This window comes from Thamnophis elegans, chromosome Z, assembly GCF_009769535.1.
Source record: "Thamnophis elegans isolate rThaEle1 chromosome Z, rThaEle1.pri, whole genome shotgun sequence".
In the NCBI taxonomy this organism is placed as follows: domain Eukaryota; kingdom Metazoa; phylum Chordata; class Lepidosauria; order Squamata; family Colubridae; genus Thamnophis; species Thamnophis elegans.
The window spans coordinates 123415000-123439966 of record NC_045558.1 but is presented as its reverse complement, the minus strand read 5'-3'; the positions used below and the strand labels follow the sequence as shown (position 1 = coordinate 123439966).

General features: G+C 46.4%; 1 protein-coding gene across 1 annotated transcript; it reads right to left on the bottom strand.

The window, feature by feature from the left end:
- Positions 1-8377: 8377 nt before the first annotated feature.
- Positions 8378-22094, bottom strand: ARMC5 (armadillo repeat containing 5). Its single transcript, XM_032235388.1, has 6 exons — positions 21688-22094; positions 19569-19676; positions 17304-18132; positions 13316-14568; positions 11094-11226; positions 8378-10083 (listed from the first exon to the last, which is right to left on the bottom strand). Exons 1-6 carry the CDS (start codon positions 22010-22012, stop codon positions 9288-9290), a joined length of 3444 nt encoding a protein of 1147 aa, XP_032091279.1. The 5' UTR covers positions 22013-22094; the 3' UTR covers positions 8378-9287.
- Positions 22095-24967: the final 2873 nt, after the last annotated feature.

Here is a 24967-nt window from a genome sequence, read left to right as displayed (position 1 = left end):
GGAGAGGCAGGAATGCAGTGCTCTAGAAGGGAGGGTAAGACATGGAAAGGGGCGGAGAGGAGGGAAAGAGACGGGATCAAGCCACCATCTCCTTCTTCATCGCATGGATCCCTCACCCCAATGTCCCAGCCAGAGAGATCAACTCTGGCTGGGACACGCTCACCAGATCAACAACTTTATCCTCATTTTATTTCCTCCGCCCCTAATCCTGTTCAGCCTCCTCTAGCCATAATTCCACCACCGCACCTCCACAACCGTCCTGCAAGGAAGGCTAGGCTGGACTAGGAGCTAACCACCAGTAAAGATCACAGGATGGATTTCTGAGGCTTCTTTGGAAGAATTTGCAAAAGTTTATGATTCAGCTCAGGGCCCCCGAATCTGTTTCCTGCTTAGTAGAAGAGATATTTTCGCAATCCTTGTGGAATCCATCTTAGGGAATGCAGAAGCTAATATAGGATATTTTTACAGAGGCTGGAATGAAGCTTAGATAAGAACTGCTTTTATTCCCAAGCATGAACTGCAGGATGGGGCAAGCGAGCTCCCTGACAACCAGACTGTGAAAGTCCACTTTCCAAGCCTTTTAAATTATGGTTTGATTTCCTGCACATAAGAAAATCCCTTGGGGTGTTTTGTATCACCAATGTTTTCAAATCTCAACCGCTTGAAGATCTGTGGATACTTGAAGATCTGTTGACCTCAACTCCAAGAACTGAAGATCTGTGGACCTCAACTCCCAGAATTAAAGATCTGTGGACCTCAACTCCACTTGAAGGGCTGTGGATGTTGAAGCAGCCACTTGAAGATCTGTGGATCTCAATTCCCACTTAAAGGTCTATGGACTTTGAAGCAGGAACTTGAAGATCTGTGGACTTCAACACTCAGAATTTAAGATCTGTGGCCCTCAACTCCCAGAATTGAGGATCTGTGGCCCTCAACTCCACTTAGCAGCCACTTGAAGATCTATGAACCTCAACTCCCAGAACTGAGGATCTGTGGACCTCCACTTGAAGAGTTATAGAACTTGAAGCAGCCACTTGAAGGTCTGTGACTCTCAACTCCACTTGAAGGTCTGTGGACTTCAACTCCCAGAATTGAAGATCTGTGGCTCTCAACTCCACTTGAAGGTATGTGGACCTTGAAGCAGCCACTTGAAGATCTGTGGACCTCAACTCCACTTGAAGGCCTGTGGACCTTGAAGATCTGTGGAGACACTTGAAGATCTGTGGACCTCAACTTGTAGATCTGTGGACCTTGAAGCAGCCATTTGAAGATCTGCTGACCTGAACTTCCACTTGAAGATTTATGGACCTCAACTCTCAGAATTTTCCAGGCAGCATGGCTGGCTAGAGAATTCTGGGAGTTGAAGTCCACACCAGTGGCCCAGTTTGAGAAATACTAATTCAGACCAACTGCCAGGAAGTCTGCATCTTATTCTTGATAAAAACCATTTGAGAATGCCAGCGACCAAAACCACTGGAAAATAGGAACTTTTGTCAAGAATAAAGGGGCAGGGTAGGGGAACGAAAACAGATGCTAAGAGTCCTATTTTAGGGTTTGGCAGCTGCTGCCTTGGGTAGCGCCCCCCCCCCCCAAAGCTTACATTGCACAACCTTTACTAACTGGCTGGAGCAGATGGGCTTTGTAGTTGTTTCTGCCCAGGATCAGATGGGGTAAATTTAACTTTGAGTTCCAGTGGCAGCATTCCAGGGAAATTTGCATAATAGCATCAAAGCACTTTTTTTGGAGTGATGGATCCAGGTCTTAATTCGTGTGTGTGTGTGTATGTGTGTGTGTGTGTGTGTGTGTGTGTGTTGCTTTCTCCCAAGGCAAAGTGAGAAGGGTGGGAGGCTGATTTCTCTGAAAGAAGTTGTAGGATGCAGAAGGCAGGAGAGGAGAATGAAGGCTGCAAAGCAAGTTCGTCTAGCAGGCTGGTTCAGCAATTCCACAAAGCCACAGGACTACGCTGAGAAATAGCATTCCTTCCTTCTCAAGAAGGGAAGGGCTGAGGAAAGGCACCCTCTCCTCCCCCTCCCATCCCTGCCGCCAGCTACAAGGATGAGAGGCCATGGTGAGTTGGCCGCAGCAAGTTGGCTGCTGCAAGTTGTCCCATTCCAGAAAGACCTATAATTCGCCATGACCAACTCGCTGCAGGACAAGTCACTGTGGGATGAGAGTTACGTTAACACCAAAGGAATGGTGGAATAGACTCATTAAGGAAAGGATGCAAAAGGAAAGACAGAATGAAATAAGAATGGAAAATATGAAAATATTTTTTTATTTATTTTAAATAATTAAATAGAATTGTTAAATTGTCCCGCAGTGAGTTGTCCCACAGCAAGTTGACCATGGCAAGTTGTCCCATTCCACACACCCCACCCTGAGAAAGGCAAAAGAAGAGAAGAAAAGTTGGAAGGCGCCTTGGAGGTCTTCTAGTCCAGCCCCCTGCTTAACCAGGAGATCCTGGGCTATATACCATTTTAGACAAGCAGAGACTCTCTTCTTAAAAACCTCCAGTGATGAAGAACCCACAACTTCTGGAGACAAACTGTTCCACTAATTAATTGTCCTCACTGTTAGGCAGTTTCTCCAAAAATCCAGGTTGCTTCTCTCTTTGATTAGTTTCCATCCATTGCTTCTTGTCCTGCCCTCTGGTGATTGGAGAACAATTATTTGACCCTGTTCCTCTTTGTGGCAGCCCCTTAAATAGTACTGGAATACTGCTATCATGTCACCCCTAATTCTTCTTTAGAGGCCACAGCTTCCTAAGAACCCAATGACATCCCCTTCACACGTGATGGTCCCCTCAGAGATGTCAGGCTTAATTTTCCAATTTGGAATTAAAACTCGGAACCTACACGCAAGGCAAACAAAAAAACAAAACAAAAAAACCCACCCCGGGGTTGCAAACGCGCGTCCCTCGCGGCAGTCGCATTCCCACGTTCTCGTGGGAAGAAGCCAGACAGTTCCGCCGACCCACCGGCCCCCGCCCTTCCCTTGCAAGGGCAATTCCGGTGAAAAAGGGGGGCGACCCTCACGCGAAGAAGTCTCAGAGGAAGGAGGGAAGGAAGGGGGGATTTTGCAAAGGATAAAGCTGGGGGGGGGGGATCGAGTACCAAATTAATTAATTAACACCCGCGGCGGTCGCTGCGCGAGAACGCGACGGAAAGAGAAAAGAAGTTTTTTAAAAAGTGGAATTTGGAGGGGAGGAAGATGGGCAGCCACTGCATCGGCCTCTCACCCCCACCCCCACCCCTCCCGGCCCGTTTGGAAACGAAAAGAAGGAAGAAAAAAGAGCGGAAAGAAAGTCCGGCCGAAGGAAATAAGCAATAAACGAAGGCGGGAATGTTAAGGAAGGAAGGAGGAAAAAAGAGAAGGGGGAAAAAATGACGATCGGGCAACGCAAAAGAAGGGAAGATCGGCCGGGACTCAATGGGGAGAAAAAGCAAGCCGAAAGACGAAGGGGGAAGGCGGGGAAAGGGCGAGAGGGGAAGAGGTTGGAGACCCAAAGGACGCGGCGACGAAGACGGGGTGAATGGGTTTTCCCTCCGGGTACTTCTTACCCAGATCGTCCATCCCGGGCCGGTGCGGCTGGGTCCGGACTCCGGCCCGGCAGTTGCAGGCTGGGCGGCTCCCACCCCAGTGACGTGCCTTCCCGGAGCGCGGCTCCGCGCTGTTGCCGCGCCCGCCCGTCAACCCGACTGGCTGCCTTGCCGCCGCTGCAGTGCGGTGACCATTTATGGCAAAGGGGATTCGCGCTCGGGCAGGAGGATGGACGCCCCCCCCCCCCTCCAGCCCCATCACCATAGTCCGCCCCGACACGACTTACAAACACACACGTCGCGAGCTTCGTGGCCTCGCGCCCCACTCGGGAGAAGATGGTTAAATTAAGGACAAGGAAACGTCGAGCCATCCAAAGAACACCCCCTCCCCACATCTCTCCAGGCCTCGCTCCTAGTAACATTTTGGAAGCGTGGGGTGATGCGGGTGGGAAAGGGGTTGAGTTGAGTTTCAGTTGAGTCCCAAAGGTGCTTTTTTTCAAGAGTCAACTGAACTTTCTAGTGTGTGTGTATTTTATTTTAAGACGGTTTTTTGGAGAAGCTTCTTCAATTCTGAAAACCAAGCTGAAGAAGCTTCTTGGATGAGAAGCAAAACATCTTCAAACCCAGAAAGTCCAGTTGCCTCATGGAAGGTGTGGGGGGGGGGAGAAGCACCTTTGGGACAACTGTGAACTGGATGACTAAGAATCTCCATAGACGTTTTGAGTGAGGATATCAGGATATAGGATTGATGTTGAAGAATCTTTTGGAAAGAAGTCCATGAAGAGACGGATTCAGAGTTGGATTCAGAGTTGGGTTGCTCCCCGTTTGGCCCGGATCGGCAAATTGGTAGTAGCAGCAGTGGGAGGGCTCCGCCCACCCACCTGGATGTTTCTGCAAATGCACAGACTCATTGAGCATGCGCCGGGAGCACGCCCCGAACCAATGGTAAAAAATTGGCAACCCACAGTGGATAAGATTCCCATGTACTGCGGGGTGTTGAGAAGCAAGGTGGGTTTTTCAACTTCCTTTTGCAAACCCTATAGCCCCCTTGGGTAAACCAGAGAAGGCGATCCTCGATGGTTAAGAGAAACTACCCCGTTTCCCCAAAAATAAGACCTCCTTGGATAATAAGTCCAATTGGGTTTTTGAGCGCATGGGATAAAATAACCCTCCCCCCCAAAATAGCCCTCCCCAAAAATATTGCAACACAGCAGCAGCCATGATGTGACTATGCTTGTTGCCTCCTGGACCTCAAAAAATAAGACGCCACTGAAAATAAGGCCAAGTGCTTATTTTGGGGGGTGGGTATCAAAAGAAAATAAGACCCTGTCTTATTTTCGGGAAAACATGGTAGCACTGTGCTGGATGTATTAACATGGAACGGTATCGACAACAGTGCAGTAAGAGTTAAAGAAGAGAGGGGAGTACAGGTAGTTCTCAACTTACTTACAACACTTAGTGACGGTTCAAAGTGACACCACTGAAAAAGGTGACATGATTATTTTCCACATTTACAACCGTGGCAGGGGGCTATCCTCATGGTCACATGATTCATTTGGATTCTTGATAACTGACTCACACTTATGATGGTTGCAGCATTCTGGGGTCATGTGATCATCTTTTTGCGACCTTCTGACAAGCAAAATCAAGTGGGAAGCCAGATTCACTTAACAACTGGGTTACTAATTTAACAGCCATGGTGATTCACTTAACAAATGTGGCAAGGAAAGTAGCAAAACGGGGGGAAAACTCACTGAACAAATTTCTCACTTAGCAACATAAATTTTGGGGTTAATTGTGGTAGTAAGTGAAAGGCGACCTGTATTAAACCTGTATCCAATTTCAATTGAACAAACCTATATAAAGTAAAAGATTTCTAGCTCCGTGGAAAAAGCTCCATTTGCACAGACAGTGATGGTGAGCCTTTTTGGCACCAAGTGCCCAAACCGGTAAACACATGGACATGTGCATGTGCTGGAGCACCGGAAACCTAAAGATCAGATGGCCGGCGTGCACATGCCTGTTTTTTGGCCATTTTCAGGCCATTTTGGAGTTGTTTTCCGGCTGGTTTTTGGGCCATTTTCAGGCCATTTTTGGCCCATTTTTCATGCACACTGGAAACCAGAAGAGCAGCTGGCTTTTTGAGGTTCATGTCCAGACACCCCAGAGAGATATTGGGCATCCATAAGTCTGATCCAATTTAAGCAGTTCTGATATCACGTCTGTTAGGCCCGTCAGGTATTCTGAATGCCAAAAAACAGGGAAAGAGGTGTTCTGGAGGTTAAGGAGTGGTTTTGTGAATGACGATATTCCTGGCTTGGGTGTAGCTGAGAATCATGGGGATGAATTTAGTCACTGAACCATTGAAATGATTTGACTCAGAGGATTCGGGGGGGGGGGGGTGGAGGGAGGGAAGGCAAGATACAAAGACAGGGGTGGGAATCTGAACAAAAGTTGGAGAATGAGAGAGGAAAGTCATCAAATATGAATGTTAATGTAGCCCTGAGGCGGGATGATTTAATGATTAACAGGAAGTCATCCCTGAAGTTTGAACACCTTTTTTTTTTTACATTGATCTGCATTGTATTATTCTGTAGATTCACTCTAAAAAAAAAAAACGTTTTCTGGGATCTAGTCCATGAGCCCTAGTCATCTGGGCTTCACCTTGGCGGCCACTTCCTCTCAGCCTTTGGAAGGAGGCAATGGCAAACCGCTTCTGGAAAACTTTGTAGGACTGTACAGGGACCTTCAGATAGTCAGACACTATTGAACAGTAACACACACACACAACACACAGGGAGGGAGGGAGGGAGAGAGAGAGAGAGAGAGAGAGAGAGAGAGAAATGGCAAGTGTACAAAACGTCAGAAATGGTCGTAAGTTGAGGACTACCTATATCATGTTAACAATTTCCCGAATGTCTTTGTGCAATATTGGGTTGTGGGATTTTTGGAACTTCAGCAACTTTAAGACATGTAGAATAAGAATACAATAGAATAACAGAGTTGGGAGAGACCTTGGAGGTCTTCTAATCCAACCCCCTGCTTAAGCAGAAAACCCTACACCACTTCCATTAGATAAACCATATAACCACATATCTATTAGATAGTTATTTAATCTCTTCTTAAGAGATCTCTAATCCCTCCTTAAAAACATCCAGTGTTGTAGCATTCATAACTTCTGGAGGGAAGTTGTTCCACTGATTAATTGTTCTGTCAGGAAATTTCTCCTCAGTTCTAAGTTGCTTCTCTCCTTGATTAGTTTCCACCCATTGCTTCTTGTTTTACCCTCGGGTGTTTTGGAGAATAGTTTGACTCCCTCTTCTTTGTGGCAACCCCTGAGATATTGGAACGCTGCTATCATGTCACTGCTAGTCCTTCTATTCATAAGACTAGACATACCCAGTTCGAGCAACTGTTCTTTATATGTTTTATCCTTGAGTCCCCTAATCATCTTTGCTGCTCTTCTCTGCACGAGTCTCCACATCTTTTTTACATCGTGGCAACTAAAACTGGATGCAGTATTCCAAGTGTGGCCTTAGGAAGGCATTATAAGTGATATTAACATTTTATTCTATCCCTATGTTAATGCAGCCTAGAAGTGTATTGGCTTTTTTGGCAGCTGCAGCACATGGCTGGCTCATATTTAAGTGATTGTCCACTAGGATTCCAGGATCCCGCTCACAATCACCACTATTGGTGACTATTAGTGTGGACTTCAATTCCTAGAATTTCCTAACTGGCAGGCCAGCTGGGGAATTCTGGGACAGAAGTCCACACATTTGAAAAATTGAGAAACACTGTTCTAGGGAGTAAGAACTAATCCAGGGAGATCATTTTATAAAGGCTTTGGCAAGATCACATTAAACATGTTTGGTTTATGCAAGACTAAATGTGTTCTTGGTGTGGACTGGCAAGAGTTACAAAAGCAGAGACACGCACCTACCCCAAATTTGGGCAAAGGACATGGGTTCAGAAGCAAAGAAGTTATATGACCTGGTTTGCTTCAGTGCCATACTGACAGCTTTGTGAAAAATCAGCTGCCAGCACTGGTGGCTGATTTCTGTGGCTTTCCATAACATGAAGCCCCAGGGATACTAAACAGGAGAACTTTCTCACTGACGTTGAAGCTGCATCAGAAGCAAGGAAAAAAGTAGCTAATGTTAAGAATATATGCTCTCATTATCTCACTGGGGAAAAAAACTGCTTATCTTGGCTACTGCTGGATGTGCCCACAAATGGTAAAAAAGGAGTAGAATAGCCAGATGACAGCCCACCCTCAAAAAAAGGGGGGGGATTAGGATCCCTTCTCCCACCCCCATTCCAGATGAATGTGGCCTATAGAAACCAAGACTCTTAGGAAGTGGTTTTTCCCCCCCTCCTCTCTTCTCCGGGTGCTGGACACCATCTGGATGCAGTTAGAAACAGGCGTTTCCTGTTCTCAGCATGGGAAGGTGAAGAAGGGGAGGGCGGGAGAAGGGCCAAGAGGCCTCACAATTCAATTCAAAGGGACGTAAACTGGCATTAAGAGGGCAGGCAAATTCCATCAGCTCTCTCGGCTTACTCAGCAGATCGGAGGCCAGGGTATCCCAGGGGACTTCGTGCCAAAAGTCAACAGCACGGTATCCATCCCAGAGGAGAGAGAGGCATGAACACACTTCTTGGTGGATTGGCACACGGGGTGGTGGTGGTGGTGGTGTCTCTCAACTAGTTTTCAATTTTGATTTTGCAAGGTTATATCCACGGGCGTGAGGCTCCAGTGTGAATTGTGAAGAACTCCCCCTCCCCTCCCCGTCTTCCTTAGGTGCTATTGAGGAAATAAGGGCAAGTTACACAGCCACTGAGCATTTCATGCCTCTCTGTATTTCTCTATGTACAATAACAGTTAAAATACATTTATTGTTCCGACTGCACAATTGGGCCTTGCCCCCCCACTTTTTTTAGACCACATTCTCGGGGTAACTGCTCCCTTGCCTCGTCTGGAAGGAGACAACAACTCAACCTCTACAGGTTCCTTCAGGTGCCTGAGAGACTCCTGCTGACTTAAGTTTCCTTCTGCTACAATCACACGCTTTTGATGTCTCCTTCCTGTGTACGGTGGAAAAGAAACGTCTCCAGTTCTGAGTTTGGGATTTATTTCTGAACTAACTAGCACTAGAATAGGGTTGCCCCATAGGCTATGTATTCAAAGCTGACACCTTTCACAACTGGCCCCTGGCTAAAAGGAGACTCCTCCTCCTTTGAGTTTCCATCAATCAAAAAGCAGGAGTCCCTTTCCGACAGGAAGGATTCACGAAGCTCCTGAATAGGAGTTCTATGGCTTCTACCTAACGTTGTTTAGTCTAGCAGAGTGTTTCTCAACCTCTATGACTTTAAGAGGGGTGGACTTCAACTCCCAGAATTCCCCAGTCAGAATTCTGGGAGTTGAAATCCGCACCTCTTAAAGTTAGAGAGATTAAGAAACAGTGGTGTAGCAGCTGCCAGGCAAATCTTATTTCTGATACCTGGCCTCTTCCTTTCCGCCCCCAGCCTCACCCTCAACTGATCAAACAGTGCTTGGCCCCACATCTTCCTCCTTGCTCGCCTGAAGTCCTGACCACTACAGAATCGTCCATTGACCCAGACTCCCCTTTTCCGAGCACCTCGTCATTTATTTGTTTAATACTCCAACCGCCCTCTCCCTTGCCCAATACACAACAGCATCAGCTGTTGTGTAAGAACTGGGAAAGAGGAGACAGAATGACCCACAGGTCAGCTTAGCTGGCCCTCCGAGCCACTGCCCCACGGAGATTCCAACACCACTCCGAGCAGCTTGGCAGCTAAACTGCTGGGATCTACAGCAGATCGGAGCAGCTCTGCCAGGGCAGCAGCTCGGTGGGTGGGGGTCGACCCCTCCCTAGTGAAAATGGATGTCACACAATTCCGAAGGAGACGGGGCCGGTTCTGCTGCTCGGCCAGCCGGTACACCTCCCCGAGAGTCCCAGGGCAGAGAGAGTCTTGGCACAACGCCTCGTCCACCAAGGACTGGAGGTCTGGGAGGAGATACTGTTCAGCCACCACCAAGATTTCTTCCGCTAATGCGAGGGGGAACGGCATCCCCAGGACCTGGCAGGGCTTCCCACGACAGCCATGGAGGAAATGGGCCAGAGCCAGGAAAGGTTCTGGCAACACGTCACGAAGAGTCACAGTGGTGTGAGATGACTCTGCAAAGCCTCCACTTAACATGGCCTGGAAGACCTCAGAAGCAGCGCTGATCACCTTTCGCACGGCGGGTACCCTGCAGCCAGAGTCCAGCTGGAAGAACACGTCGGCCCCACCTTCTTCCACGATGCGAGAGTAAGGGCAACGCTGTGGGGAATCCAGGCGGGGCCGCTTCAAGGCAGGAGACGACACAGAAGCAGGAGATGGAGCTTGGGAGCTCAGGAGGAGGGAAAGAGCGTCGGAGGTATAGAAGACAAAATAGGGTTCGGGGTCCCTCGCCAGGACCCCTAGCAAGATCCGCAGGCCAGAGAGGCCCACCAGCAGCTTCCGACAAACAGAATCCTTCCTGCAACAGAGAGAGGATACAATGAAGAGTATTGCCACCTGTTGCAATTCAATCTCCTTCCTCACCCCAAAGTGGAATATTGTCCACTTCTGACAATATTTCTCCCCAAATTTGGAACAACCTCAGGTGGTATGCAACCTTCTCCCATCATCTTCCGATTTCTGAGAGATCTGTACCTCCAGCATTAACCGGCCTCTTTCAAAAATCTCCCACTGTTTAAGTGATCTCATCCATTTGAGGATAAGCAGCATGGACGTGGCTTTGAGGTTCCAGAGCCATTAAGCCCCCAATGTTTAACCTTCTGGGGATCAATAGAAAATCCAAGACAACCTCATGCAATGGCTCATTATTATTTGTGTTCTGTTACCTTCAACTATCTCCTGAACAAAATAGATTGCGTTCATGATACTCAACCGCAAAAAGACCACCCAGGTTAACATTGACCTAGGGCAGGGGGTGTCAAACTCAAGACCCAGGGCCCGGATCTGGGCCACTGGGTGCTTAGATCTGGCCCGCAAGGCCATTGTAGAAACAGCAAAAGACCGGCCCTCTGCAAGTGAAAATGGAGCTTATGATGGCCACATGAGGCCCTTCCAGGCTCCATTTTCAGCCGAGACAGCCCCCTGCCACCCTCTGCCAGTGAAAATGGAGCTGGGGGAGGCACGGGCTGTTTTCACTGGTAGATGGTGGCAGAAGGCCATCGCGGCTGAAAAACAGAGCTCGGGAGACCATTTTTGCTGGCATAGCGGTTGAGTGACATCAAGCTGGCCACACCTACACTGGCCGTGCCCACACTGACCCCCGAGGTCAAATACAGCCTTGATGCGGCCCTCAAAGAAATTGAATTTCAACACCCCTGACCTAAGGTAAGTATTTGTTGGATCTTTAAGTGAATCCTGTGAATGCAGTCTGTGTCTCATTCCAAACGTTTGCTGCCAGTTTGACCACCCAAGGAATAAATGTTTTGCCCGCAGGGTCCAGTTTGAGGCCTCCTCTAGTACCCAACTCACCGGCAAATCAGGGGCAACGCCAGTGCAGAGGCTGCTTGGTCTGATTCGCAGCCTGACAGCAGCATGTGAGTGAGAACCCCCACGCCAAAGGGGGACTCTGCCTGCACGCAGAGGTTCATCAGTAGCGTCTCTCCTGTGGGGCGGGAAAAAGGCAAGTGGGTTAGATGCAGCGTCTCCATCTAAAATGGTAAGCTGTACCGACTGGGGAGAACAGCAGCCAACAATCTAGCTGGGTAAATCAATATGTCCTACTAATTTAAAAGGGTCCCCTCTCCCCCCATTTCTCTTCCTGCTCCACTAAGCTCAAGAGACCTAACCCTAGATCTTTTTGGCTGTAGCCACCATGATCACAGACAAGAGGTCAATGAGAACTGCAGCTCAACATCTGGAATTGCTGCCCGTTGCCCATTCCATCACCAAGATCCACTGAATCTTGGTTTATAGCACCACCTGTCATGGTAAAAAGAGATCAGGAGTCCCAGCATGCCAATCTAGATCAGGGTTTTCTGAACTTGGCAACTTTAAGAGTTGTGGACCTCAACTCCCAGAATTCCCCAGACAGAATTCTGGGAGTTGAAATCCACACTTCTTAAAGTTAGAGATTTGGCTTAAAGTTGCAAAATTTGGAGACCCCAATCTCTATCAGTGGCTGCCCCGATGTCAAAGATTCAGTGAGGTGGGACATTAGAGCAGAAAGCAAGAGATGCGAAGATCCCCAATGTGAAAGCCACCGGTGTAAGAAGCTCTCAGCTTGCAATCATTCGTTTAATGACCGTTCAAAGTTACAACGGCACTGAAAAAAGTGACTTAGGACTAGTTCTTAGCGTTACGACCGTTGCAGCATCCCCATAGTCACATTTATGATGGTTGTAGTATCCTGGGATTGTCATTTGCAACCTTTCTATGGAGCTTCTGACCAGCAAAGTCAATGGGGGAAGCCAGATTTGCTTAATGGCCATATGTTTCACTTAACAAATCCAGTGATTCACCTAAAAACCATGGCAAAAAGATACTAAAATGGACACAAACTCACTTAACAACTGTCTTCCTTAGCAATTGAACCAATATCCACTCCGATACAGGTAGTCCTCAACTTACGACCACAACTGAGCCCATCATTTCTCTTGCCAAGTGAGACATTTGTTAAGCGAGTTTTGCCCTCTTTGCCATAGTTGTTAATCCCCGGAGTTGTCCAGTGAGTCACACGGTGGTTAAGTGAATCTGGCTTCCCCATCAACTTGGTTTGTTAGAAGGTCACAAAAGAGGATCACGGGACATTGCAACTGTCATAAATATGACTCAGCTATGAAGCATCTGAATTTTGATCGTGTGACAACAGGGATATCGCAAAAGTCATAAGTGTGAAAAACAGTCATAAGCCACTTTTTCAGAGCCACTGTAACTTTGAACAGTTGCTAAATGAACTGTGGTAAGTCAAGGACTACCTGTCTTGTACTGCAGGCTACTTCTGCTGCTTGCCGGCTGCCTGCAATTTGGCAGTTCGAATCTCACCAGGCTCCAGGTTGATTGACTCAGCCTTCCATTCTTCCAAGGTGAATAAAATGAGGACCCAGATTGTTGGGGGAAATATGTTGATTCTGCAAACTGCTTAGGGCTGTAAAGCACTGTAAAGCAGTATATAAGTCTAAACGCTATTGCTATTACAGTATTCTGGACAGCCTTCCCATCCTAGGGATGTAGTCTGAACCAACCAACTCCTATACAGGAAGTCCTCAAATTACAACCATTCATTTAGTGACTATTCAAAGTTATAACAGCACTGAAAAATGTGACTTATGACACCTACCACTACAACATCCGCAGTCATGTGGTCAAAATTCAGATGCTTGGAAACTGACTTATATTTATGACAATTGCAGTGTCCCCCTTTGCAACTTTCTGATAAGCAAAGTAAATGGGAAAACCAGATTCACTTAATAACTGGGTTACTAATTTAACAACTGCAGTGATTCACTTAACAACTGTGGCAAGAAAGGTTGCAAAATGGGGCAAAACTCACTTACTGTCTCGCTTAGCAACAGAAATTTGGGGCCTCAACTGTGGTTGTTAAGTCAAGGACTAACTGTAATCCCAAGGAAGCATGTGGGCTAGAATGAAGGGAATCATACGTCACTCACAGGTGGGGGAAGATTGTCGTAACCTACAGGGATAATGTCACACACACACAAAACACACACACACACAAACAAATAAACACACACCAAGTTCCTTGAATCTCCCGGGATCTTCCAAACCGCTTGTCTCGTCTTCTTCGGCTTCCCCAGTGATGGCAGTAGCTGCTTGCTCAGGGGATACACCCAGTATCAACCAAGCCCTGATAAGCGAGGGCCCGTGGGAGCGCACAAAGGCTTCCAGGCAAGCCGGATTGCAGGTGAGACGGTGCAGCAGCCGAAGGCAGCGAGAGGAAGGGGAAGGACTCCCAGTGATGTAACGCAACAGTCCTTGCAGTGTGTCCGGCGTCACCAAACTCCGACTAGGATCCTCGGCTTGAGAAAAGCGGGAAAGGAGGAGCAGGGCCGGCGCTTCCGGAGCATGGAAGTCTGGATCACCCACGTGGGGAGAAAAAGAGAGGGGCAAGGTCAAGGAGAGCCAGGGAGATGAAGCCCCAGGGACAGGGCACAAGCCCTGAGCGGGCGGTGTGCTTTGCTCCAGGGAGGAGCGGAGCTTGGCGCGCCGTTTCCAGTAAGAGGTGGGCGTCTTGTACTCCTCGGAAGAAGTTGGGACAACCTGAACATTTGGTTTTGGAGGGACAGAGCACGCTTCCTCTGCAACCAGGGATTTGGCAAAAGGCCCAGGTGACAGCTGGATTCTGTCACTATTGCTTGGAATCACGACCGACGGACTGGAGTTGCTGGGCCCAGGGCTGTTCTGGCCGGCTACCAAGGCAACCCAAGGGGACTTTTCAGCTCGTCCCTCTATTTTTCCTGAATTTGGCATTTCCTTTGACGTGGATGAACAAGGCAGCTGTAAGATATCATCTCCAGAGAGAACCTCCTCCTCTAAATTTGCCAGTCCTGACATCACCAGCTCTTTTGGCAGCTTATTGGCCCCGTCTGTTTTTTCCTCCTTATTCCCCTCTGATTGTAGGACCTTCAAGATAGGTTCTGGGTGGAGATTTTCAGATTCAGCCGACAAAGGTACTACCACTGTAGGGTTGAGTTTGTGATCTGGAAGAATTTCACCTTTTGTTGCTGAGTTTAAAGTCTCTGAAAGACTGGCCTGGCCCCCAAGAGGCAAATCCAAGAAAGAAGAATGTAAAAAATCGGGAGATTCGGCTCTAGAATGGGTTTTCATCCCAGATGTGCTGTGGCAAGGCTCTATAGACTCATCTTGCAGTTCTTGGCTGGGACTAATATCTCCTTGGGCCTCCAACTCAGAAAGGGTGGTGTCAGGAGACCACTGGGGGGAAAGATCTCCTGGACTGGAAATGTAGCCTTCTGAGACAAGCCAGGATCTGCGTTGGGGACAAAAGAAGAGAGACACAGAAGAATAGACTTTGAAATATAAACATGGTGGAAGAGGAGCACGTTTGGCTAAAAGCACTAGAACAAAAACTGTGTAAAGTTGAACTCTCTTAACTGCAAATTTTTCAATTATCCGAATTAGAAAATCAGAAGATTCTCCTTCTGCAGAGTGATGCTCCTCACAAGCCATCCATACCTGGTGGAAAAATAATGAAAGATGTGCCAAGCCATTCAGGACACAAAAAGACCACTGGTTTATAGTACACTGAATTTTTGTGTTATTACAATGCAGTATGTAGTCTTAATCTTGGCAACTTGTAAGGTATGTGGACTTCAACTCCCAGAATTTCCCAGCCAGCCACTGGGGAATTTCCATTGCTAAATAAGGCACTTGTGAGCCGTGCATGATTTTACAACCTTCTTGCCAAAGTTGATACTGTGTTTCCCCGAAAATAAGACAGGGTCTTATTTTCTTTTGACCCACAAAATATGTGCTTCACCTTATTTTTGGGGAGGTGTTATTATTTTTGAAGTGCAGGAGGCAGCATCACCTCATGGCTGCTGCTGTGTTGCAATATTTTTTGGGGAGGGTTTATTTTAGTGCATGCGCTCAAAAGCCCGATTGGGCTTATTATCTGGGGAGATCTTATTTTAGGGGAAACAAGATAAGCAAATCTTTGCAACTTTTAAATGAATCATGCAGTTGTGAAGAAAAGTCTGGCTTTCCCCCTTTGGCTTTGATGCCACAACGATCGTAAATACGTGCAGGATGCCAGATGATTCAAAATTTGATCGTGGGACCCCAGGGGCATTGTGACAGTCAAGTACGAGAATCAGTTGTTGCAAGTCACTTTTTTCTGTGCCGTTACAACTTTGAACGGTCACTAAATGAATTCATGTAAGTCAAGGACTAGCCCCTTCAACTGAACTCGACTCCTGATGACTTCATAGTGACCTCTAGGGCTTCTGGGATGTTTTTTTTTAAAAAAAAATTCCAATTATTTTGGAATAGTAATTGCTGGTCTCCCATTCAGGTATCAACCAGTCCTGACTCTGCTTAGCTTCACAGGGTCAGCAAGGCATTTTCATCTGCTGAAGGGTTTTCGGGAGTAAATCAAATCAGAGGCCCCAAATTCAGAGAAATTCAACTTCCCGTTAAAAGAAAAACAAACAGCTGGACCTGTAAACCAGGTGAACTTTCTAGGAAGAATGCAGAAGTGACTCTGCAGAGCTGGCAGCAATCAGAGAAAATAAATTGCCCAGCTCTGCTTTCCTCTACTGCCCACCCGCTCCTTATTTGGATATTTCTGTCTTTTCCAGTTTGCAAGGGATTTCCTAGAATTTCAATTTAGGAAATCCCAGGATCGGATATCAGAATAACAGAACAGAACAAAATAACAGAGTTGGAAGGGACCTTGTAGGTCATCTAGGCCAATCCCCTGCCCAAGCAGGAGACCCTACACCATTTCTGACAGCCCAGTCTCTTCTTCAAAGCTTCCAGTGATGAAGCTCCCACAACGTCTGAAGGCAATTTCTATTCCATTGGTTGATAGTTCTCACTGTCAGAAAAATTATCCTTATTTCTAGGTTTAATCCCTCCTTGATCAGTTTCCATCCATTATTCCTTGTCTGTCCTTGGAAAATAGCTTGACCCCTTCCTCTCTGTGGCAGCCCCTCAAATATTGGAACACTGATATCATGTCTCCCCTGGTCCTTTTCTTCACTAGACTAGCCATGCCCAGTTCCTGCAACCATTCATCCTATGGTTTAGCTTCCAGTCTGCTAATCATTTTGTTCCTCTTCTCTGCACTTTTTATAGAGTCTCAACATCTTTTTGATAGTATGGTGACAAAAACTGGATGCAGTATTCCAGGTTTGGTCTTACTAAGGCTTTATAGGGTGGTATGAGGACCTCACATGATCTTGATTGAATCCCTCTGTTAATGCAACTTAGGACTGCATTAGGATATGCAAGATAAACAACTGTCCTTTATTTACATATGTGCTAAAAAAATCTAAAGGGTTGATGAAGTTTTCCTTTTTTTTAATTGTCTGCTCATGTTTACCATCCATTTTCCAAATAGGCTTCAGAATGTAAGCACATTTCTGGCAGCTTTTCAGACTTAATCCCATCCATCTCTGATTTATAAAGCTGCCTTTTCCACTGCAATACCGCTTAAGAGCATTGGCGTATAGGTAGTTCTTGACTTACTGTGCATTTAGTGACCATTCAAAGTTACAAAGGCACTGAATGTTGCAGCTTTCATGACCATTGCAGCATCCCCATGGTCATGTGATCAAAATTCAGGTGCTAGGGAACTGATTCGTATTTATGACAGATGCAATGGCCCTGGGGTCATGTGATCTCCTTTTGCTACCTTCTGACAAACAAAGTCAATGGGGAAGTCAGATTCATTTAACAAACCTGTTACTAACTTAACAACTGCAGTGATTCACTTAACAACAGAAGCCATAAAGGTCGTAAAATGGGGCAAAATAAAAATCACTTAACAAGTGTCTCGCTTAACAACATAAATTTTGGATTCAGTTGTGTTGTAAGTCGAGGACTACTTGTACAATGCTTCTTACTGGAACCCAAGCCCAACTTGGCCAATGACGATGAGGCAGCAGACCCAACACATCTGAGTGATTTGTAGCCCAGCCCATCTAGAGCTGTTGAACAGTCCCTGCACTCAGATGATCTCCAGGCTAAAACCAAATCTACCTGAGGCTCTGAAAGCTGGAACTCTCTGCTCCTGGTAAAGCCTGCTCTCCTCGCCGCGCCTCAGCAGGGAAGTCAAACGATGCCGCATCTTTCTCATCTTCATGTTCTTCCCTCTCCACTTGCTCCCGGCCTGCCCACTCACTCTGGGCCGCCAGCCTGCCAACCAGCAAGGGCACCAGTCCTCCAGCCTGCAGCTTCTCCAGGGCTTCCTCGTCGTAGAAAAAGGCCAAGAAAGCCACCACCACCCGAGCATGTGAATAGCTGTGACATTGGTCCCGCAAGAGAGAGAGCAGTAACTCTAACCCTCCGGTTTCACGCACCCGGCTCCGATTAACTGCCTCGCGGCACAGGAGGCACAAAGCTTTCACCAGCGGATAGAGGGAGGCGCCAGGTGCTCTGGCTCCCCTCCGACGTTGGATCTCCCCCACTAGCAACTCCACCCCACCAGCGTTGCCTACAGCTGGCCTCAGCATGCCCTGCAGACAGAGGTTGGCCAGGACCGCAAGGGCCGATTCCTGCACCACCCGTTTCTCGTGGCTAGCTAAGGCCACAAGGGGTGCTATCCCGCCTCCCAAGCTGAGCTGCTCTGCAAAGTCACGACTGCAGCCCTTTGAGAGCTCCATGAGAGCGCGCACCGCGGCTGCAATCAGGGGCCCATCCTCCAGGGAGGAAGTCAAGCGCTCCGCTATGGGGCGGACCGCCCCCTGCTGGGCCAGCACCAGACGATGAGCAGGAGTATTGGCCAGATAGCGAATGGCCCTGATCACACTCTGCAAACATTCACTGTCCTGGGAGGTAGTGAGAACCTGGATTAGTTGGGGCACGGCTCCTGTAAGGAAAAATATTCGGGTGGTGAGAAAATGACAAGGAAAAGAAGTCCAGTCACAATATCCTACATAAACATGAGTCAAACCTATTTTTAGTTGTCTCAAATGACAGGTAGACTTACAACAGTTCGTTTAATGACCATTCAAAGTTTTAAACATTTTTAAAAAGTGACTTATGACCAATTTTCACAAATGACTGTTGTAGCATCCCCATGGTCATGTGATCAAAACCCAGATGCTTTGGCAATGGACTCATATCTAACACGGTTGCAATGTCCAGGAGTCATGTGATCACCTTTTGGTGACTTGACAAGCAAAGTCCATGGAGAAGCCAATTAACTTATCAACCATGTCACTAATTTAACAACTGCAGTGATTCACAACAAATATGGCAAGAAAAGTCATAAAATGGGGCAAAGCCTGCCTAACAAATGTCTCACTCCGCAACATAAATTCTAGGCTCAATTATAGTCATAGGTTGAGGACTACTGCATTGCAAAGGTTTTACTATGTTAAATGTAAATTCCACTAAGGAATTTTTATATATTTATGATGCCCCCCAGAATTTGCACCAGATATTATTAACAGAATATATAAAATGTATTTTTTTTACTATTTCAAGCCCTCAGAGTAGCCAAGCATATTAGACATGCTAAAGATATGCAATAGAATCTGCATATTTGTAAGGGGCAGTCGAGAATGTGGAAACATAAATTTGTCTGAGGGTGCCTAATACTGCTGAACAAAGAATCTTCTTCCACAGTGCCATATTGACTCCAAGCAATTAATAGCTCTTAATCTTCCCCTCTCTCTCCTTCTCTCTCTCTGTGTCTGTTCATAATGGAGAAAGGGAGGAGGAGAAAGTCTAACTAACAATATTGGAAAATAAACTTGAAATGCCCTTTAACCATTAAGTGGGTGAGAAAGATAGGTATACCTCCTAGTCACCGATACTCCTCACTTACCAACCACAATCTGTCGCTAAGTGGCATGGTCATTAAGTGTGACATGTGACCACATCAATTCCAGATGCTGTCATTAAGGAAATCACCTGCAACGATTTAATACAATGTCAGATGACTCCGATTTAACAGCTTCCCGTTGGCTTCCCCAATGACTTTGCTTGTCAGAAGCCAGCCCTGAAGGTCGCAAAGGGAGATCACATGACTGTCAGATGCTGCAACCGTTGTAAATGTTTACCAGTTGTCAAAACACCCCAACCGCAATCATGTGACCTCAAGAAAGTGGCAACAGTTACAACTTCAAGGAGGGGTCACAAGTCTCCTTTTTCAGCATTGTTGTAATTTAGAAGATCACTGAATGAGTGGTTGGTAAATGAGGACTTGTGTATGTCTGTCTAAATACATACACATGCTACAAATCTCAGTTCTACACTTACATAGATCCTATCCTCTTCCCCACCCAACCCCTGTTCAACCTGCTTCATGGATGGCCTGGCAATTTTCTGAATCTATAGCCAAGTTGCCGAGTGCCCGTGCTGCTCGATTCAGGATACTTTCCACAGCAAGCGACTTCAGGATAGTAACTAGAAACAGAGAAAGTGGGGAAAGGTTGCAATTTGATAATCCAGCTGTAAAACCACAACATCTTTCAGAGAAGTAGCTGTCTTAGCCAGGGGGGAGGGGGGAGGGAAGAATCTTGTGGCACAATAATACATTTAGCTTTTTAATTACTTTCTGCTAAGAGGCAGGAATTTCTAGGATGGGCAACACCTGCTATCTGATGCCAATCCAATCCATGTATTATAGAATATCATCTTTTAAAAAACACCAGTTTGATGTAGAAGCTGGGAGATTGTGAGTTCTAGTCTTTCCTTAAGCAAAAAAAAAAAAAAAAGGTCAGCTGTGTGGCTTCTGGCCAGTCACTCTTTCTCAGCCAAACCCATCTCACAGGGTTATTACTCATAGGGAAAATTGGAGGAAATAGCATTATGTATACTGGCTTAAGCTGTAAAAAAATAAAAGCAGGATATGCATCTAATTTAAAGATAAATAACAACTTCCTACATTTTACATATTATACCAAGTGCTGTGTGATGCTAGGTATTTCTGGAAAAGTTGCAAGTCCCTTCCATGCAGAGTATACATGCACTTATGAGATCTTTCCACTGCTAGGTCATGCCCTGGTATAAGCTCCAATTCAGAAAAAAACATCTATTAGCCAATTCTTGCAGGCAGTTAGTTATCTAAACAAAAAGTACTTAGCATAGCCTCATAACTTGGCATCAGAGAGAGTCTGATAAAATCAAAAGGTAAATATTAATAGAATCTAAACTTGTTTTTGCTGGCTGGAAATCATGATCCATTTCCCCCGTCCTTTCATTTTAAAGGACGAAGCTGCAGTATTCACAGTATTAACAGGCAGGTGGCGTGCCAAGTAAAGGAACTGCAGACCCAAGTTACAAAACTAGGTATAACTTAGCTGTCATTTTTTAAAAAGGATCTTTGCAAGCATTTTAGCCCGTAAACCATCACAAATCTAACTTGAGATGCTTCCAGTATTAGGGATGGTCTACAGTCCGGGCCGATACACAAGGCTCAGATTGGCATGGTTTTAAATCCTTAAGATTGCAAGTTTAAAGAAATGAGAATTACTTCTAGTTGAAATCTTCTCTAAGACTAAGGGGGAGAAAACCTGAGTATTATGCTTGTCCACTTCCAACATCCTTAAGTCCTTTTTGAGGTTATCATCCTTTTGAATCCAAAGGTTACACAGTAAGCCGCTCCAAATTAGACTGCAGAAAATACAACTTCAGCAACAAAGTGGTCAATGCCTGGAACACTCTACCTGATTGTTGTTACATCCTCAAACCCCACAGCTTCAACCTTAAACTATCCACCTCACCCCATTTCTAAGAGGTCCATAAAGGTGTGTGTGTGTGTGCGCGCGCGCGCACGCGAGCATAAGCACACCAGCGTGCCTACCGTCCCCGTCCTACTGTCCCGATTGATATGTACTCATTTGATGTGTTCATGGCCAGGTTATGCTTATTTATAGCCATCTATTTCTACAAATGTCCTGCGATAATGTCTATGACTATACTGATACCTGTCACTTTGTAATTGTTTTCAAAATAAATAAACAAAATAATGAATAATAAATCTTCCAATTTAAGGGGACGTAAAACGGATCTCCCTTCTCCCCCCCCCCCCCGGGCGCCGTGATTTAAGAAGGAAGCCCGACCTACAAGTGGGGAGATCTGGGGGGGGGGGGAGTGGTGGAAGAAGAGGGGAAAGCTCGGCTTAATGGGAACAGGGATTCCCCCTCCTCACAAGGCTGTTCTCTTCACTCCTTGGCCAGGGCGAGATGCCTTTCCCGACGCTGCGGACTTCAACTCCCACAATTCCCGCTGCAGCTCGCCCACCGGCCTGTCTGCCTGGGAATCCTGGGAGTTGAAGTCCAAGACGTGTCTGATAAGGCTCGGACGGGAGACGTTGAAACAGCCCCACCCTTCCAGAAATCGCGGGGGGGGGGGCGCACTTATTTAGCCATAACCCCCTCCCTTCTGCCTCCCTCCACACACTTTTTTCACTCACCTAGCGGCGGGATCCCCCCAAGTTCGCGCACATAGGTGCGGCTGCCCCCTTCGGTGCAGCAGTTGCCCAAGATGCTGAGGGCCAGATCCAAAGTGCGGCGCGATCGCGGGGAGCCGGATAGGATCCCCAAAAGTGGCGCCAGCCCCCCGTGGGTCCTGAAACGGGCAATGCCCTTCGCTTCCTTGATGTGCTGGGTTCTGAGGGCCAATAAGGCCTTGCCCAGCCCTGGCTCGGCCCCCCTCTGCAGCTGGGCCAAGCAATAATCCAGGGAGCCGGCGGGGGTACAGGCTCCACCCCCCGAACCCCTTAAAGCAGGACGCGCCATCTTGGGGAGAATCCCCTTCCTAAGACTCGGGGGGGAAGGGTAAACATCAAAAGATGTGGGCGAGGCATGCCGGGAGTTGTAGTCCTTCCCCCCTCAAGACCAAAGGGGAGAGGCTATCAGTCCCGGGATAGATCACACCGTTCCAAGCTTGGCCGGGGAGGGAGTGATGCATGACGGTAACTGTAGTTCCTTCCTGGCCCTTTGTGATAGCGTTCACAGGAAGGACCGCAACTTCCATAGGACCATACGCCAGCAAATGACAGGCGTGAACGTATGCAACAAAGGATGACAGGAGCTAAACCGTACCCTACCACTCCCATTGAGTTACGTGGTCTTGTCAAAAATGGGAGGAGTGGAGCGGAGAACTGCATTTTGGGAGTAGTAGTTTTACTGGTAGGCTAGAGCCGCTAGACTTTTTATAATGATTTTTCGAGTTCTGGAGAAAGGTGAAATAAGTTTTTGGGGACCTGTTGCAAGACTCAAAAATCCCACAAACGTATTAATATTTATTAATAATTTTTAATTTTATAATAAACATTTTATTTTATATTAATATTGTAGTGCTATTTTGAAGCATACATTTCTTGGTGTTTAAATTGCAGTTAAATTATGCAGCATGCGTAGTGATGTATTGAAGACTGCAAGCAAAATTTTAAAAGGAATGCTAAAAAGAAGAAGACAGAGAATCCCTTCAAAAATGTAAAGCTCAAATCAGCTAGCATTCCTCTCCGTCTTCCATCCCAGACTATTGGACGATCAAGGACCTGATAGATGTTGGGGTTCCACCACAAAACCGCGGACGACAAAATCGCACTCGCCGAAAGCGCGTACGTGACGTCATCACAGCGCGACGAAAACATCGCGCTGTGATCGATAAATGTAAAAATAAAGCGAAAACCTTACCCTAACCCCCCCAAACCTAACCCTAAACCTAACCCTAAACCTAACCCTAAACCTAACCCTAAACCTAACGCTAACCCTTAACCTAACGCTAAACGTAACCCTAACGCTCTAAACCTAACCCTAACCCTTAACCTAACCCTAACCCTAACCCTAACCCTAACCCTTACCTTTATGTGAATCAGCTTGCTTTAATTTTATTTTTATTTCAACTTTTAATTTTTTTCATCGCGCTGTGATGACGTCAAATGCGCGCTTTCGTTGAGCGCGCTTTTGTGGACCGCGGTTTTGACGGGTCATGAGATGTTGGAATTCACACATTTGGGTGGTATGAGATTGGGGAGAAAATAATTGAATAAAATTTAGATAGGTTACCTAAGCAGGTCCTACCATCAGACAGAGCGAGAAAGCACCTCAGAAAATCACCAAAAAGCAACCAAGTGCTTTGTTAGCACAACAGACTTACAACATGACTTACAACAGTTCATTTAGTGACAATTCGAAGTTACCACAGCACTGAAAAAAGTGACTTATAACTCTTTTCCTATGATCATGGTATTGGACCTGGGTACTTGAGAGACCGCCTACTGCCAATTACCTCCACTAGACCAATTAGATCCCACAGACTAGGCCTCCTCCGAATTCCATCAGCCGGCCAGTGTCGACCCGGAGGAGAGCCTTCTCTGTGGCTGCTCCGACCCTCTGGAACGAACTCCCCATGGAGATTCGTACCCTCACCACCCTCCAGGCCTTCCGCATAGCCCTTAAAACCTGGCTGTTCCGACAGGCCTGGGGCTAAAGACTCGTTGCCCCACTTCAAATGGTATGATTGTTGTGCTTTTAACTATGTATGGTTTTATGTTTTGTTACTCTGTTTGTATTTCCCCTCCCTTTTGAGTTGTGAGCCATCCTGAGTCCCTTCAGGGAAAAGGGCGGCATACAAATAAATTAAACGATAAACGAAACGAATGATAACGAACGATAAACGATCCTTGCGGCATTCCCATGGTCACATAATCAAAATTCAGACGCTTGGCAACTGACTCATATTAATGACAACTGCAGTGTCCTGGGGTCATGTGATCATCTTTTGCAACATGATCCCATTGAAAAGCAAAATCAATGGGAAAGTCAAATTCACTTAACAACTGTATTACTAAGCCAAAAACTTCAGTGATTCGCTTAACAAGTGGCAAGAAAGGTTGTAAAATGGGGTAAAACATGTCTCACTTAGCAATAAATTTTGGGCTCAATTGTCCTCCGGGATTGGGCGGCCTATAAATCTACTAAATAAATAAATAAATCTACTAAATAAATTGTAAGTCAAGGACTACCTGTATTGTTGAATTTTTCCCAGGGAGTGTGAGAAGTTGAAGACATTTTCTCTCTCAATTCTCAATATTTACATTAGGTATTGTAAGGTCCAAAAACTGCATTCTAAGTTGCTTTAACAGAGGAATACAATCAAGATCAAGTGAGGTAGTAATCAGAGGTGGGCTCAGCTCAGATGAACTGGTAGTAACAGCGGCAGCAGGCTCCACCCACCCACCCAGACACTACTGCACATGCGCAGAAGCGTTGCGCACACATGCTTGAGCACCAAACCTGTAGTAAAAAAATTGGCAACCCACCACTGGTACTAATACCACTCTATAAAGCCTTAGTAAGACCACACCTAGAGTATAGCATCCAGTTTTGATCACCACACTATAAAAAAGATGTTGAGACTCTAGAAAGAGTGCAGAAAAGAGCAACAAGGATGATTAGCGGACTGGAGGCTAAAACATATGAAGAATGGTTACAGGAATTGGGCATGGCTACTCTAGTGAAGAGAAGGATCAGGGGAGACATGATAGTAGTCTTCCAATATTTGTGGGTCTGCGACAGAGAGGTGGGGGTCAAGCTATTTTCCAAAGAACCTGAAGGCAGAGCAAGAAACAATAGATGGGAATTGATCAAGGAGAGATTCAATCTGGAAATAAGGAAAAATTTTCTGATAGTAAGAACAATCAACCAATGGAACAGAAGTTGCCTTCGGAAATTGTGGGAGCTTCA

What these genes read in the sequence shown, in the direction of transcription:
- ARMC5 (XM_032235388.1), bottom strand. Translation starts at nt 22,012, where the DNA reads ATGGCGCGTCCTGCTTTAAGGGGTTCGGGGGGTGGAGCCTGTACCCCC. An exon ending in TGGGGGGATCCCGCCGCTAG is followed by an intron (nt 19,677 to 21,687) that starts GTGAGTGAAAAA and finishes CTCTGTTTCTAG; the next exon opens with TTACTATCCTGAAGTCGCTT. An exon ending in TCCAGCTTTCAGAGCCTCAG is followed by an intron (nt 14,569 to 17,303) that starts GTAGATTTGGTT and finishes TCCCCAACGCAG; the next exon opens with ATCCTGGCTTGTCTCAGAAG.